Here is an 18,907-nt window from a genome sequence, read left to right on the forward strand (position 1 = left end):
AAATCGATTTCTTGTAAGAAAAAAATTTCAAATTTTCATACTGGCAAACGCGAATATCGGGTCTATTAATTTATCGATAATTTATTCCAAAAGTTGCACAATGGCGGTCAATTTTGATAGGATATATTTCCAAAGATAATTAACGAATGGAAACTTTTTTTTAAAGAAGCGTCTTTCTGAATAATTTTAAGCCGTGTTTTTTAAAATTAATTTAGATAAAAATTGGTGAATATAATTCACCCTCCGACGTACCGAAAGGGATTTTTTTTAGCTGCTCTTGCGCAGAGCGGCACGTGGTGCGCCGGCCGGCTGCGCGCACCTTTGTTGATCGCTGCTATCTAGCGGGAAAAAGTTGAACCAACAACTGTGTAATAAACATTTATAATTTATTATTAAATTTAAATCAAAGATTAATAATTCTTATTAACATTTAAATTAATAATATATGAAATTATCATTCAAACTTACTAATAGAAGAAAAGGACTATTAGTTAATATTTAGCACTAAAAAAAAGCATTCTTTATTTACGAATTATTTAAAAGTTTTACAATGGACTGTGAGAAAGAAAGACTAAGAGTGTACAGGGAGCTGCAGGAGTCGCTAGGTGCAGCCGCCCGGCGCTCCAGAACGGAACGGAAGGTTGTCAGAGGGTGCAATACCCTCCTACTAATCACACGGACTTGCGTCCTTTGCTGCTGGATGATTCTAATGAGCTAACTGGTTATAAATAGAAAGGTGTTGATTCGATTAGTGAAATTTGGACTGCGTTCCGATCCAGTGGAGGTTTTTAACGGTAGGGACCCGTCGGAACGATGCGCTAATGAGCTTATCTTCCGTGACGCTCTTTCTTTCCGCCCAGAATGGGCTGAAATCCTTTGTTTAAGAGGTCGTCCTGTCGAGAGGAGAAGGCGCCAAAGGCGATTTGGGGCCTGTACTTCATTACTTTGTTTATTATTAAAGAAAATGTGTTTTGGTTGGGCAGTTCTAGGGCGTTGCGTCCCAGAGCTAGCCCAGTCTGTGAGAAAATAGGGTTTGCGATGGCGGGTAAGAAATTTGTGAAACTTTGTAAGAAACATGTTAAGTGAGATGCTCGGCTCTCCATGTAGTCCGCTCTGCGCCAGTACACAACCGCACACTAATACACACAAAACTAAAAAGAAGACGCCGTCCCCAAGCAAACTCCCTTTTATCAACATGGTTAGCGTTAAATATTATATTTGTATTAAAAACTACTAAATTCCATATCTACTCACTCTATAAGCTTATTTTAAATATAAAAACACCAAAATATTCAGAATAGTATTCTTTACCATCCAGCGGAAAAATATTGAACTAACAATTGTATAATAAATTGTTTTGTGTACAACAGTACGTTGATTACATTAAAATGTATTATACTTATTACTTTAACATTTTGTTAAAAAACTATTATAGATAGAAACTTTTTTGAAATTTTATAAAAAAAAAAAAAAATAGCTATAGAAGCACCAAGCTTTTGATACAAACAATGCATATATATATAGTATTAATCCTTTTACTTCATTATATTCTGTCACCGTGACAAAAGAAATATAATTAAGTAAAATTACTAATTTTTTTCCTTTAAGGAATATCTGTAAAATACTTAATATTCTCACAAACATAAGGATACGAATGCGTCGAGGGTCCAGGGGGGTCCGCCCTACGGCTAGACGGTCGGGCGAGTGAAGCAAATCCTGACCGGCTAATTCTTATAAAAGTTACTTTTATGTGTGTCATTTGGAATATTATTTCATATAAAACCTTTAAATTTTAGTTCAAAATAAAAATTAGATTAATTTTTTTAGATTTTTCTGTTTGTCCCTGCACCAAGAACGGAAGAATCGATTTTGAGGAACGTTTTAGGATAAGATTATATTAAACCTAACCAAATCATAGCTGTCTTTTAAATTAAAGCATTTACGTAGGCCTCGTCTCTTAAAAAAATAGAGATTTTTTTAAATAGATTTTACAAACTTTTTGTAGATTTATTAATGTTATTAAAAAATAAACAGAAAAAATTTTAAATAATTTTTAGCAGAAAATGTTGCTAATTTTTTTAGAATTTTGATCAAAGTTTTATTTCGGGTAATCCTGTACCATGAAAGCTAATAATATTCGATGTTTAATTCGAGTAGTTGCAGATTTAAACTTTATATATCATCGAATACACTGTATATAAATAATAACGATGATTGACACCAAGCAAATGGAATATAATTATTATACATCACGACCCTGAACTTCATAACGGGAGGTCACTGCAAATGCAATGATATCGTCTATCATATTGCAGTAACAATTAAAATATGTACTTTTTACCAAATTTAAACATTTAATTTATAATATGAACTACAGCATACGTCTTATTTTTTACTTATTTATGATTTGTCAACTTGTAAATGAATGTTTGATTTTTTAGTGTTACTGATAGAATTTCTTTTCTCATAAATTAAATTGCACCATATATTTCATAGGTTTTATCTAAAAAAAATATAAATAAATAGATAATCCTTATTTGTGTTTCTTTATAATTAACCATTAAGAGAATTTCATAGATTAATTACGAAAAACATCGTACGTAATGCTTTCATTTTTATTAATTATTTCTTAGAAAACCAATGTTGAGATAATATATCACAATAAAATGGGGTACATTAATTATTGGACTTTAGTGTGGCTGTACCGCATATAAAACAATTGAGGATTAAGAGAGATTAATCTGAGTTGCTATTTCTGAGAGTAATGATGTTCATTGTAAGCAGCCACCATAGATAACAGTGAAGCTGTCAATTTTTGAACCTGAATTCTGATGAGAATGGTTCGAATGCGTTCCATATGTGATTTCTCATTATGTGCAACAACAATTTATATACGATTCAGTGATGAAGGCAACCGCTTCAATCTTCTATTTCTTTTATAAACATGGTATATTATGTTACTGTTAATTTTTAACATTTCTGAGTCACTTTTTGGAATGACTTGTGTCTTACATATGGAAGCTTATAACCATAACGATTATATATAGCACATAGAATACGTTTATTTTATTCAACATATCTCCGCCAAAGGAAAAGTAAATACTATGTATCATAAATATAATTAAATTCTTAAATATAAGAAATAGGTAATGGTTTCCCCGTTATCTATTTAAAAGTATTATAACATAGAGATTTTAACAGTAATTTTTACTTCATAGAACAATTTGAATTTGGCAGGTTTTTACGGTGTTTATTTGAATCTTGTAAATTTATCCTATGAATTACAGAAAAAAGATAAAGAAATTATTGAAGTTAAGGTCGTAAACAATTTTACAGTTCTACATATTTATTATACTATATTATTGATTTTGTAGATTAACTAGATTAAATTTTTAAAAAAATTTCTGCAATACTTAAAATTAATTGGGTAATCTGTAAATCAGCGAAACTTAAAAATTAAGAACTATGCGTGGGATGCAAGCGTATGCCATCTCACACACACACATCCAACAAAGTATTCGTAATGTTGATGTGATATGGCAGTCTATAGAGAAAACTAGCAGTTATTCTGGTGTTTTGCTTTCTTCAATCATCTCAGTTACGGCATGCTTTAATGAGTGTTTATCAAACGTAATGGAAGTGTTGGAAGTTTTAAAAAATATTAATAAATATGAACGTATAATCGACAAAGTTTAGAAACACGCAAATATATAAATACGTAGTAGTTTCATTTAGGATGTCGGTCGCTTTGTAGCACTCGCGTTGTTAATTTTGCGTTCTTCGTTTCCAATTATTATATACAGTATTCTTTTATATTCATTCTCGTTATAAAAAATAAATATATAAGTAAAAATATCATTAAGACGGATAATTAATAGACACGTTCACCGTACAGCACACTCAGAACGTGAATTGTGAGTTTGTGCAGTTGCGGTAATTAAAAAAATATTGAGTATGCCAAAATTATGTATATTACTTTTAGGAAAATTTTTTTAATTCCTTAACACGAGTTCCATGACAAACAAAACACAGTTATGTTATAGAAATAGCTTTGAATTCTAATTTTACTACTAACTACTAAATAAAATTCACTTAAATTGGATAAGATTTTTGCTTGTAGCATGATTTTCGAAGCCCTTTTCGTAACCAATTACAGGCAACTTTTCTGCAGCAGTGAATGAACGTAATCCCTTTTTCACTATACATGAAGGGTAGAGGGAAAAGTTCTACTACACTTTGCAGTTCTACTATTCATTAAATTTTTAATACTGAACGGTCGTTTTCACAATGAAATCTGATCATAAAATGATCATTACTACATAATTATCAGTAAAATTTTTTCATATGAAATAAGAATAGTTTATGCGTGAGAAAAATGCGAAAGACAGTTTCCGATATGTTTGACGCCACGTCATAGGTAAGTTTATTTTTCTAATACCGGTTATTACTTTTTTTTTCTACATAATTTTATTTCACTGGATGCAGTCAAAAGTTGTGTTACAATTCTGTATTAGGGATCTATTAATAAATATATATGATTAATGATTACATCACCACCCATGAACGCCGCGCAAGCTATTTTTTTGCAACTGTCATTTCGGATGGTTCGAGTTGTTCTTGGATGTATACGGTGTTTATGTTTTACGTGGGGGGTTCATTCCGATAAAAATACGAGATCATTATAAAAATGTATTTATTTTATGCATATTTCTTTCTGCCGAGAATTTGAAGACCCTCAAGTAATTTAAATACACATCTTATTGCATGTTAGGATTTTAAATTTTGAGATAACTCTTCCCAGAAAACGATAGGGATATCAGTATACGTTTTTAGTGTTTCGTGGAAAGATTACATCTACATATTTACTCTATGTAATAATGTTATTTGTAGATTATTTTATAGGATATTACAGCTTACAGTTCATCGAGTAATTTTATTTAAAATAATTTATTAGTTGTGGTATTCTGAGAAAGTTAACTGAAACGTTAGTGATTGAACAGAATAGATTATATGAGTAAAACGATTTTTATTCTTTCTACAATAAATATTCCATAACCTTTGCACCTTGTTTTGTTTTGTTTTCATTAAAATATGTTAAATAGTATATCTTGAGAAATAAATCTGAAAGAAAACATCAGTAAACTATGAATAAAAAAAAAGTAAAAGTGAAACATAAAATCAAAAAGCACTAATTTATGTAATTTACGTTTATGTCAATTTTAAAGATTTTGTATTTAGATTCAGTTAAAAAATGTTAAATTATTACTTACAAAAAACAAAACATCATCAAAATGTTTTCTTTCTTTGGGGACAACGATATAGATAAATCGTCATAAGTTGGTTTGAACACACACATACAAGATCTTAGAGTATTGTATTCATAATACTGCGCAGATTTACCTTCAATATCATAAGATTTCAAGTAACATTTACCCAACCATCAAAAAATTACCCGTAAGTAGATCGGGATGAATTAAATTTTGCAGACAACATGAATAAAATATATTTAAAGAGATATTCATAACCGCTGTTCTACTCTATCCGTTACTGCTGCTACTACTTGATTAATGAAACCTAAAATTCAGATTGATCTTATTTTAAATTATTTACTAGTTATTCTTACTTAAATAAATTCATAAAATTTATTAATACCTAAATTTAAATTTACCTTTAACTTATTTATGTATAACAACGTAATTCGTATTAATCAGATGTAAATACCGTAAAAGAACCAGAAAAACGGGTTTCTTCCAATTAAGAAGAAAGAAAGAGAAAATAAAGAAGAATCTAGAAGACACTGAAACGGATTCTTTTCTTAGAATAACAGGTTCATTTAATAATTTGTTCCTTGTATTACAGACAATAGCACTTCTGAAAGCTCTTGTTTGACCAGAAGGATTACCGGATTTGCCAAAATAAATTTCAGAAGGATTTGCCTGCATAAGAAATTAGAAAAAGGTGAAGGCTCGGACAATGAAAATTATTACGCTTCAAAAATTAAAGGGACAGTCGGGTTCTGGTTCTGCAGGCCATGGGATATAGATAATGCTAATGACCAGCAAACCTATTAGTTTTGCGAGGCCGGGTTCGGCGCAGTTGCGATAACAAGCGATAATCACTAAATACGTATCATGAGTATTCCAGTACGAACAGTGGGTGAATACAAGAGTTTGTTCGGTGAATTATTGGTAAACAATAGTGAAAGCGACAGTATTGTATATGCATGCATAAAGTGTAGAATAGTTCTTTTATTAACAGTAAAAGTAATAATACTTGTAAAAATTTAATTATATGAACTTTAGACTTTTCTACGGGGTGGTGGAAAATCCCTTCACCCCTATAAATCCAGCTTAATCGGACTGTATTGCTGCCAATTCTCACTTCTGATATAGCTCACTGCTACTGGAAAAGTTGGGGAGGATAAGCCGTGGTGGGGATCGTCCGGTGTGTTCATTCGTAGTGGGATGACCTTAGTCGTTATCGAGTGTGGAACGATGGTGGATACGAGTGCGTTCACTGTCGAAGAGCGTTTGTTAGCTTCTGATTGAGTTCACGAGCACACACTGGTAAAACATTATGAATGATTTCTTTGTGCGTTTTGGGAAATCGTCACCATCACGGCAAACATTACTGACATGGAAGAAGAAAGAAGGTTTTTGGAAAGGAAAGTGTTCTTGATGCGCCATGCAGCGAGTGACCGAACACTCGAGCTGAGATGTGTGCTGTGGATGCATCGATTCAACGATCACCGTTGAAATTAACGCGCAATTCTTCAACAGAGTTAGGCATTCCGAGATCGACAATGCATGACCATATGCGGAAGGACTTCAATGTTAAATGTTTTCGCACAGCTACAGTTAATGCGTTGAGTGACCATTGATCTTGATCGACGTGTTTATGCAAGTCAGTTATTGCTTGAACGCTTTTTGAGAACGATAATGTTCTCATACGAGGGTGAAGAAGTTCTTTTCTAAGTGGTTGTTATTTAATTTACAATTAGTTTTTTCTTGCCTTTGAATCTTTTATTTTTTTCACTATAAATTAACGTTTATCAAAGCTCTTGTAATCAAAATTTTTTTCTGGGCGAAAAACAATCCTCACTTTTTTTGAGGAAATCAAACACCATTCGCCTTGTGTTATGATTTGGGCTGAGATGACGACTGAATCATCTCCTTGGTCTTTTTTTTGTTGATGGCATACTTAATCAACACAGTTATCTGCTAATGATCCACGAGTGGTTGCACGAGAATTAACGGCAAAAGGGATCGCTGATACCACTACGTTGTAGCTAAACGGTGCTCCAGCGCATTTTGCTTTGATTGTTCGCAGATGCCTCAATGAAATTTTCCCGAATCGCTGGGTCGGACATGGGTCAGAAGAGTTATTAGAGCCACATTGCCTTGGCCACTAAGAAGCATTTGACCTCACCAAACCTGACCACGCAATCTGGGATTTTTAAAAGAAGAAATCCTAAAATGTACGTCAACGAGCAACTGCAAGATGCTGTTTGGTCAGTATTTGAAATGATCGTTCTTGATATGCTGTTGTGGATGAACAACCGGACATGGAGGTGTATAGAACTGTGCTTTGAATACGTCTGTGTGGGTTCTACCACACAGACGTTTTAGTTCCATAGTAGGTAAGCTGCACCTGTCCTAATAATTTCATAACTAGCGTAAAGGAACTTCCTGCCCACTCCGTTTTATCTTGTTCTCAGTGCAATATTAGTTTCTAGCCGTCATTATAACGTTTTTAGTGAATTGGACTGTATTTTGGTAATTATTAATTTAAATGTCATTAAATAAATCATTTCTGTCATTAGATAAATAAGTTTTATCTGAATTATTATTTTGTATGTTATATTTACGTACTGTCATCATCATCATCATTATTGTTTTATTATTTATTTTGTTTGTCTGTTGAGTAATAAATTGTATTTATAAAACAATTTTACGTTTGTTAATCTCTCAATATCCTTTTCGAACGACGGAATACGCGACAACAAAGTAATTTGTTATATTAGTGTGTATATTATATCTTCATGTACTTACCTTAACATTATTTAATTTGTTTATATTTTATATAATTAATGTAGGCTTTAATCATAACATTTCTTATCATATAATCTTTTGTGTATTTTACGATGATGCTCTGATTAAGGTTTTACAATGGTTTTCCGTGATCCATCCAGGCAAATTCTGAGAGATTTCCTTTTTTATCCGCAGAATTTCATATCTACACGTTCCTGACATAATATTTATAATATACCCAGCAGAATAAAATATTTATTTAGTCCGTTCAAGAAGGTAAAACTTTGTTTGATAAAACCTTCGTGCATACTAAGAATCATTAAACAGCGGATATTCTGTCGCCGTCGATTTTGTAGTTATATACTTTTATTTAAAGTGAAACATATGCAGATTTTTTTTTTCAGTATTTACCTTCATTTACGCACCTTTATAATGAATTTACTCGTATATAATTATATTCAGATTGGGAATTTGTTCTCGAAACATGTCAATAAAATAAACGAACATTGCAAAACCTATTTAAATTACCGCATCTAAATATATTTAGAAGTTTTTTTTTTTTTTTAATTAATAAAAAATAAACAATTTTAAAGCTCATATAAATAAATTTGATAAAAAAATGTCAACTCAATTTTAAAATAAAATGTGAAATGGTTTATATGTAATTTTAAGATACCTTGAAATACTGATGCACGTCGTAACAACAATTAAGTTAATTTCAGAGTATTTTGTAATGGGTTTTGTTTAATTATTTAGTTATTTGCACGATATTATCGGTAAATAAAAGTTAAAAAATAATAACAGGAATGAATTATTATTATTTAAACTTTCACCACTGAATTACTTAATCGATCTTCCCTCACTAAACTCAATTTAACTGCGTTAGTTTCCTGTCTTCCCAGTAATAAAACTTAATGTCGGCTATTATCCCACACATATTGAGTTTTAACTTAAGAGAGGGATGCATTAATTGATATTTATTACTTTATTCTTTTTGTTGTAAAAAAAAACAAACATTTTGTTTTAAAAGTACATAAAGTAACATTCGTATTACTCTACTACAACGAAAAAGTTACGTTTACTGTTGTCCTGTAATGTTTTTTTCTTTTTAAGTAAATATCACTGTAAAATTTCTCATTTAAGGCTATATTTATATAGTTTATTTACGTATATTTTTATCAGTAAGTTGTTTAGAAATAATAATATTATCGTATCTTTGACAAAGCGGGTCAACATTGTCATGATTCACTTCCTATTTACCTGCCTGCATTCGTTTTCTTATCAACGCCTGCATGGTACGTACCCACCCACCCGTACGTCATCCCTACTTCGCGGCTATACTGCCAGTCTCACCAATATAACCGAAAAATATTTACCTTTATTTTTTCTTCTTTTTTAAATTATATCACGAATACTAAACAAACTTTTTGTGCGCTTTATGTGTGTGGGTATATATATATATATTGTTAACAAAAACCAAAAGAAAATTAAGTAATTACGAACCTCTAAAACGTTTTTGAACAAGTAATTCTAACATGCAGCCTTATCAATAAGAAAAGAAAATAATTCTTTGATAACAAGTAAGTTTCTTTGTTAACAATATACAGACAAAAATGTTGGCTAATCTTTTTAATTTTATTTGTATTTTTTATTTATTTGTATGAAGTACAAAAAAATATATTTCTGTCCTCTTATTTTCATTACAAAGAATAGTTTATGGTAACATAAAAAGTGGAAATGTTGCATGTTTTGTTATTTACTTACTGCTCTTTTATTTTTTATTTTTCATTTAATCAATGAAACAGGTAATCAGTGAATCAGGTTTTTTAATACGTTCCAAAGTAATTTTTATTTTAAATAAAATTTAAATAATATTTTAAATTTTAAATTATTCATATTTTTATTTACTTCTACATATGCAATGACAAAATATACAACCATTTATTTTGGAGGTGGGTGGGGATAATTAAAAACTCAAAACATGTTGTCACAACAAAAATTATTATTCATTAAAAGAGATATTTTGGATACCATTCAGATAAAGAGTCATCCATAAAAAACCGTAGGAAAGCTGATGTGCTATTTAGAATTCCCCCTCCCCCCCAAAAAAGAAACACTAAAAATACTTTACAAAGTACGGATAAACTTAAAAGTGATAAATAAATAAATATTTTATTCTAATTTTTATATAACAACATTATATAGATAATGTTATTATAAGATAAAAAATAGATATGATTCAAGTCCATTTTAATTATTTATGTATAATATAAACACATGAAATAATGATAATGTTAAAATAAATACATTAATTACAAATTAAAATTTGTAATTAAGCTATTGAAAATTATTTTTAACATATTTTTTAAGAACACGTTGAGCAGGATGCTGAAAATCAGGTTTATTTTTTTAAAAAAGAAACCTTTTAATTAATATTTTTCAAAATTAGTTCACAGAGTAATATTGTTTCTGTGAAGGGAAATCTTGTAAATGTATTTTAAATAAATTGGTAGAAAAGGATTTCAAATGGTTCGGCAATTTATTAAAAAAAAAATAGCAACTGACATAAATAATAAGGCTGTTTTTCGTAAGCCAACGTATTGAATTGAATTATACATCATCAGTTCTGTTGTTTGGATTGGTATGGATATGGTTTGGTATGATATTTTAAGAATAAGTGACTGTTCTTATTAGCAAAGAACAGGTGGAATATTCATAAACATTAATAAATACAAGGATAATTTAACATGATTAATCATTAAAAATCGATCTAGTATGATTCATACTTAACGGGGGCGAGATAATGATCTGACAGCCATTTTTTTATATCAAAAATTCGTTTTGACTTTTGAAATATGTCATCGCTCCAAGCGATGACATATTTCTGACGGGTGATGTTCATTGATTATTCAACGATAAAAAAAATATATATATATGGACATATATATTTTACCGTGCGCACGCGTGTACATAGTTTACTATACCTTGTGTACAAATATATTAATAATAGTTATTAAGATAGAACACAGTTCCGCATAAATAATCATAGTACATTCACACGTTTGAAGTCAGTCAATCACAAGTGTCAGTTAAAGAATAACAGTATAATCTGAATAAAAAAAGTATAATACCCGAATGTACTATTAAGTAAATAAATAAAACAAAGTAAAATAATAAGGTTCAAGGTACAAGGTTAAAACTATGACTCGTATTGAAGAATGCATGCATACGATCATGTGTTTAAATATATGTATTTAACATTATATATGTTTAGGCCCGTAAATTACCAAATAACACAGATTAAGCAATTATTTAATTTTTATGTCTACAAGCAGTATACCATAAATCTATCCCGTTCTCGTTATTAGTGATTTATTTATTCTTATATTGCTATTTTTAGTTAATTATGTAATGAAAAATAGTGTTTATATTTTAATTTTATGATACAGTAACTTTTTAATACAGAGCAAAATAACAAAGGTTTGGTGTGGAATCGTTTGGAAGGTCACTTAAGTGATTCTTCAGCCGTTGTTCTTGAACTGTCATTATAGATTTCATATGCATATAAAAAATTAGCGGAAAAAATTATTTTGTATCATGACACTAGAGAATAATTATTAAAATTTAACCTTCACCATAATAAAAAAAATTACATATGAGGTTTAACTTTAAAACGTTAAGAGATTTTACGATATTATTATAATATAAATAATTTTTAATACTTTCTTCTTAAGAAAAATGTAATTTTATTCATAAAAAAAATATTTATTTAAATCCCAAAACTACTTGAAGTTTTAAAATTAAAATTCCGTCCAAGCTTTGTATTTTTGTACACAATAAAACTCCGTTAAAATAATGTGTATTAAAAAAATCTGATGTAGACACCATATGACTTACTTGTACGCTTATTAAATTACATATACACATTTAAAAAAAAATGAAAAACATAAAATGTTACTTCATTTATAACTTCTGATATTTTTGTTTTTTTATTGTTATTATTGAATTATTATTTATCGTAAAACTTTTTTTAGAATCAGAGGTAAATAAATAAATCAATACATTTAAATTTTAAAATATATATATATATATATAGTTTAAAAAAAGGAGATGAAGTCTGATTCGAACCGATGCTCCTTCCCCTAAGATCCAAATATTTCATTAATTAAAATTTTATTTGGCTATAACTCTGGAACAAATTAAATAAGCACCACCTATGATATATCGTTAAAAAGCTCTCAACAAGGACTATTACTGCAGTTAAGAAAAAGTACAAAATTCAACAAAAAAAAAATGGATTTAGAGCTTTTTGCACACTTTTGGTCAGTTGATTGCAATCAATAGGAAAGATGCACAACTAGTTGTTACAACAGTCTTAAATCCAAAATTTCAACATCCTACGGCTAATAGTTTTTGAGTTATGCGAGATACAAACGTACATAAAGATGTCACGCCGAAATTAGTCAAAATGGATTCAGGGATGGTCAAAATGTATATTTCCTTTGAAATCTGGAAACCGATCTTTTTCGCGATCACAATACTTCCTTTAATTCGTACAAGAAAGTAAAAAGAAAAAACTATTTGTATTTCGACCGTAGTCTGTGTTAATACTTCAATAAATAAAATACATTTTACTTTTCTTATTTTATGAGAATTACAATTAAAACATTTCTAATTGACAAATTTTTTTTCATTAACTTAACTGGCAAATTTTTGTGAATTTGAAATTATACTTTGCATCGTACAGTAATGCATGTGTCATCTTGATATAATTCTCACGACAAAAAAGGGGTTATCTTCCTTCAGGCCCTGAATAAAAAAAATTGTATTAGATGTCCACAAATTTCGAAAAGTATCTTGGAAATAGATTTTTAAAAAAAATTATAAATTTTCAACGTTATGATCGACCAATCATATCGTAGTTTGAGATCGATAAAGTGATTGATCACTGATACATTCAAGGTGATACCTTATTAAGAGATTGATTTGGAATACCATACGGTGTGTTGACTCAACAGACACATGATATGTGTTACGATATTGATATCAAGCTTCATCAGTGTACTAAACAATCGTTATTTATCATTCTATTATTAATTGTTTCACCACATGAAATAATAATTATTGATAAATAATTAATTCGATAAATGTATTACGTACTCCCTGACAATAAATCGAAGAGGAAGTATTAAGTTTATTTATTAAATTACCTCAGGATTTTAATTATAATTTAGTTTATTACTTAAAAAAAAAATATTTTTCGTAAGTTTTAAAATTACATTTAAATAAATTTTAGTCGGAGGGAAATTTTGTAAAGAAAGGGAATTTTTAAGTTAGTAGTAAGGATACACACGCGTGTGCTCACGGCGCGTAGTGAATACTGTTTGAGACCGGGTGCAAGTGGACAGATAAATTCGAATTCGTAGAAATTGTCTACAATAAAGTTTTTTTAATTAATGTGATCATGTTCTGCGATATTTGTGACATTGGTGAGTCACTGTTAATTTATTATCTGGATCATTATCAATATGTAATAAAAATATTATTACCGGCTTTATTATGGTCATAATTTATTTAATATTGTGAATTTATAAGACAATATATTAGTAAAAACAAATCATAAATGTAATGATGATTTTATTCCATTAAAAGGAACAAATTGTGATTAATTAAAAACCGAGATGTTTTGTTCCAAAGGTAAGATGATAACATTAAACTTTTTTTTTTTAAATGTACAATTTAGTCCATTTTTATATTTACTTGCATACTCTTTTTTCTACATTTCCGTACAATTAACAACTTTTTATAAAAGAAATCCTTTTTAATCGGTTTAGTATTCGTTCACAGTAACTATATCTTTAACCATGTTAATTGTAATGCATTATTTTTCACGATATTTTCAGATCATTCTGAAAAAAATTAACTATCCTTAAAAAGAAAATATGAAGACGGGTTTTAAGACAACAATTTTGTTAATCTAATATGTTTTTGTATAATACTAATACATCTACGAAGTATGATGTACATATACAATTTATCTCAATTTTTTATCTTGGAAAAATGCATTTTCCTAGTTCTTGTAACAAGAGATACGAAGAAGCTTTATATATCACATTTGTATGAAGAATAGTTACATTTATCCAGTCGTTAATTTGTTTTTAAGAAAAACCTGTAAATTTCTTGAAGGATGATAATGTTTTACCGCCAGATCAAAATGTAAATTTACTGATCACAGGACCAAATATTATGAATAATTTGATGCATTTTTATCCCTGATAAAGTTCAAATGATATTTTTAAACTATTTAGCGATTGTACATTTTTGTTTTTTTTTTTAAATTAAAAATAGATTTTCCAATAAAATTGCCTTGCTTAACCAGGTATCGAAATCAGAACTTTCTGGATGAAAGAGAGACGCTACTTACAGATCTGCCATTGTAGGTCGACGTATATATTGGGAGATAAGATCTATATTCTTTATCAATTTATATATTTATTACACGATATATACAGAAATTATTTATTTTAATCCAAGTAAAACAACCATTATTAATATTAATAAATATTCTGTTAAGTGACTTATTATTATTTATTAAACTTCTATTCTTAAATTCATTACCAGAAAGCTTGTTTAAATTTAAAAATCTGATGTGGACACCACATGACTTCCTTTTACGCCTATTAAATTACACATACACATTTTTTGCTGCACTTCATTAAAACTTATTTCATTTGAAAATGAGATACGATCCTCCAGTTCTAATAAAGTGGACAGTATCGAAATTGCTGAAATATTAGTTTTAATGCACATCAAATATTTGTACAATCTTTCTTGGAATATTAGGATAGAGTAAAAGTCCCTTTATTACTTTGGAAATAAATGTAGACTTATTATATCTATGTAATTATATATATACATTCTTAATTATTATGATGTATTGATCAACAAATTGAAAACAAAAACGGATAATCAGCGTTTCACCAAATCTGATGTGGACTCCACATGACTTACTTGCATGCTTATTAAATTACATATACACAATTTTTTTTTAATGAAAAGAACATAAACTTTTACTTTATTAATAATATCTGATATTTTTTCATGATTTTATTCTTATTGTTATTATTGAATTATTATTTATTGTAAGGTTTTTTGTTTACAATCAGAGGTTAATAATTTATTAATAAATCAATATATTTCAATTAAAAAATTAAAAAAGGAGATGCAATTTGGTTCGAGCCGATGTGCTCCCTTTACTTTGTAAGATCCAAATATTTAATTAATTAAAATTTTATTTGGCTATAACTCTGTAACCAATGAAAATCAGTACCGCTTATGATATACCGTTGAAAAGCACTCAATGAGGACTTATTACTGCCGTTATGAAAAAGTCTAAAATTCAATTTTTTTGGATTTTGGGCTTTTTTGGACACTTTTGGCTCAGTCGATTGCAATCAAAAAGGAAGTGCACAGCTAGATGTTACAAAAATCCTAAATCCAAAATTCTAACATACTAGGATAATTGTTTTTGAGTTTTGCGAGATACATAGTTACGTACGTACATAAATAAGTACGTAGATGTCACGCCGAAACTAGTCATAATGGATTCAGGAATGGTCAAAATGGATATTTCCGTTGAAATATAAAAAACCGACATTTTTCGCGATTATAATACTTTCATTACTTCATACAAGGAAGTAATAATTAAGTAACTTTTTTTACTTCCTTGTACGAAGTAATAGAAGTAGTATGATCACGAAAAATGTCGGTTTTCAGATTTCAACGGAAATATCCATTTTGACCATCCCTGAATCCATTTGGACTAGTTTCGGCGTGACGTTTGTACGTATGTACGCCTAACTCAAAAACGAGTTGTAGGATATTGAAATTTTGTATTTAGGACTTCTATAACATCTAGTTGTGCACCTCCCTTTTTCACTGCAGCCGAGTGAACCAAAATCCAAATTCTTTTGGATTTTGGACTTTTTCTTAACTGCAGTAATAAGTTCAGTGAGATCTTTTCTACGATATTTCAGGTGATACTTATTTTCATTGGTTCCAAAATTATAGCCAAACGGAATTTTAATTAACGAAATATTTGGATTTTAGAAAGGGAAGGCAGATCGGTTCGCATCGACTTCATCGCCTTTTTTTAATTTTTTTTTTTTTAATTTAAATATATTTATTTATTAATAAATTATTAACCTCTGGTTGTAAAAAAAATCTTTCAATAAATAGCAATTCAGTAATAACAATAAGAAAAAATTATGAAAAATTATGTGCTTTTCATTTTAAAAAGTGTGTATGTGTAATTTAACAGGCGTACGCGTAAGTTACCTGGTGTCCACATCAGATTTGGTGAAACATCTGATAATTCATTTTTGTTTTCATTTTTTTGATGGTTACATCATAATACTTTAAAAAACATAGTATTAGGTTAATAAGTTTATTTATTTAAAGAGTTTACATTTATTTAAAGAGTAATAAAGGGACATTTACTCTATCCTATTATTTCTGGAAAGATTGTTGAATTAATTATAAATCCTTGATGTTAATAAAAACTAATATTTCGACACCTGTGTAACTGTCCACTTTATTAGAGTTGGAAGATCGTATTCACTTTCAAATGAAATAAGTTTAAATGAAGTGCAGCCAAAAATGTGTATATGTAATTTAACAGGCGTAAAGGAAGTCATGTGGTGTTCACATCAAAATTTTTAGCATTATTATGTACATATTTTTTTAACTGGTGATGATTTAAGAACTGAAAACACGGGTTTTTAAAGTAGTTTTAATAAAAACTTAACGAAAATTTTTATCCAAAATATATTAACTGGTAAAAAATTATCAATGGTAAAATGTTTGATTATATTTTAAATTTTATAAATATATATATTTTCCGATTAGTTAAAAAACCCTAACAAAGATAGAATTATTTTGATTTGAATTCCCATTGGTGTCGTTTGATCTCTAGGATTCGATCAAATTATGAACAAATTAATATTCACTAACTACCAAATTCTAATTTTGCCCTAATTTTTGTATGATACTACCATATAATATTAGCTTAATAAAGAAATTCGTTGTTGAAAGACTGTGTTTATTTTCAATAAGATTCTATTTGTTGAGATAAGCATTAAAAAAAAAATTAAAGAGACCGATTATAATTTTTATTCTTTTATCCTTTGCGTATAGGTTTACGAGTAAATATCGGTTTGTATAACTGTGTCCTTGGTTATTAACATACTTTTCGAATTCTCTCTGCAGGGTTTTTCTATTCTCCTCTTCAAAGAATTATTTTATTAAATATTCAGTTTAAAAAACATTAGTTAAGATATAATGTTAAGCATATCGAAATGAAGTGCTTTCATCTCATCTCTCTTGAATTCTTTCTTCCCTTTAAATGTTACTTAACAATTTATGTTACTTAACAAAATTTCTCTCCTCTAAATTGAAATTTAATTGGATTAGGCTTGACTTTTTTTAGTTAAATGCTATAACCAAAATGTACAGAAATAGTCAAAACGACCATCATAAAATATACTGTGAAAATACATTCTGTATATATAGAATATTAAAACTTTTATAATACCAGCTTTACTTATAATGAATTAATATACACGTTTCGTATTAACATGTATCAATGACAGATGGTTTAAAAAAACTAAGAGATGTTTATATACGCAATTACATTTCAATAATTCTTTGAAAATTTGTTTTCTTATAACCGTATGTATCCAAAAAAAGTCACCATTAAATGCCGATAGTACGTATACATTAGATTGTTTCTAACAGAAAAAGGTGTACCTTAATTGTTACTTTGCTCGAACTATCCCAAACACCATTACGACTGTGATTCGTGTGTGAAACAGATCTAACTTAACGTTAATTGTACGTTAACCAGAGTGCTTTATTTAAGAATAATGATGCTCATTATTCAACCAGTTCCTGAAAAGTGAACAGATCAGAGTGAGTGTCGTTGTAGGAGTGAATAGCAACTGTATTTCGGCAAAGAGATTTTGGTATGTTTATGAACAGGAGTGTGTGTGAGTGTATTCGACTCACTGATGAAGACAATAAGGAAACATTTTTCCACTTTCTATCGTAAGCACGGTATGGAATTTAGTTATGTTTAAGAATGATTAAGCGGATTTGATCTCTTGTCTAGATTACAGAAATCATGACTAAATGCTTTTAGTATTTTTGTCAAAATTCAAATAATTTTTACGTAAAGAACAATTCCAGGACAGCATATTTTCGTCCCACTTTTGTGTATGGAGGTATCACTTTTTTTAAATTTGTGTAATGAATTTCACAAATTTCCTTAGCTGGATGAAGTAATGAATAGCTTTTATCAATTTAAGTTGGATTCAAATGATAATAATGTCTTGATAAATAAAACTTCCCCATTAATATTTTCTAAAACTTTTACTGGTTTTTCTAAATTCTATCTTATTTTATGGAAATTTGATAAATTTTTTTTAAATTGAATTACAATATAAATGGATAGTGCCCAGGTTGTCTTCAAGTAACTATTTTAGTTTATCTTGAGTTTAATTATTTAATTCGTTATTTAAATCATTAAACAAAAATTAGCCACACTTTTGTAATTATTGTTTTCTGTTACTTCACACAGTGACAAACTACTGTTTTGTACATTTTAAATTTGAATGAAAAATAACAGTGAGAAATGTTTATTTTAGATATTACTCTCATTCTAACTCGTTCAAGAACTAAATTTTTAAAAATTAATAGTTATAACAAAAAATAAATAAACAAATAAAACAAATCTGAATATTATGTTATTGTAAGGCGATCTCTGTTTAGAATATGACATCAACGTGTTTCATTGTACGTAAAATGAATCATTTTTAAAT

At 28.8% G+C, this 18,907-nt stretch overlaps 1 protein-coding gene across 3 annotated transcripts in view; it reads left to right on the plus strand.

The window, feature by feature from the left end:
• The window catches only part of LOC142321824 (uncharacterized), a 202,316-nt gene that overhangs the window by 92,321 nt on the left and 91,088 nt on the right, over nt 1–18,907 (plus strand). The window contains exon 1 of one of the 3 annotated variants that reach the window (XM_075360255.1): nt 13,607–13,727. The exons of the other annotated variants lie outside the window; for them this stretch is intronic. Coding sequence (XP_075216370.1) covers nt 13,712–13,727 — 16 coding nt within the window. The 5' untranslated portion in view covers nt 13,607–13,711. Of the gene's footprint in view, nt 1–13,606; nt 13,728–18,907 lie in introns of those variants that run through there. 3 annotated transcript variants of the gene reach the window in all.

Source organism: Lycorma delicatula, chromosome 3, assembly GCF_047948215.1.
Source record: "Lycorma delicatula isolate Av1 chromosome 3, ASM4794821v1, whole genome shotgun sequence".
Classification (NCBI taxonomy): domain Eukaryota; kingdom Metazoa; phylum Arthropoda; class Insecta; order Hemiptera; family Fulgoridae; genus Lycorma; species Lycorma delicatula.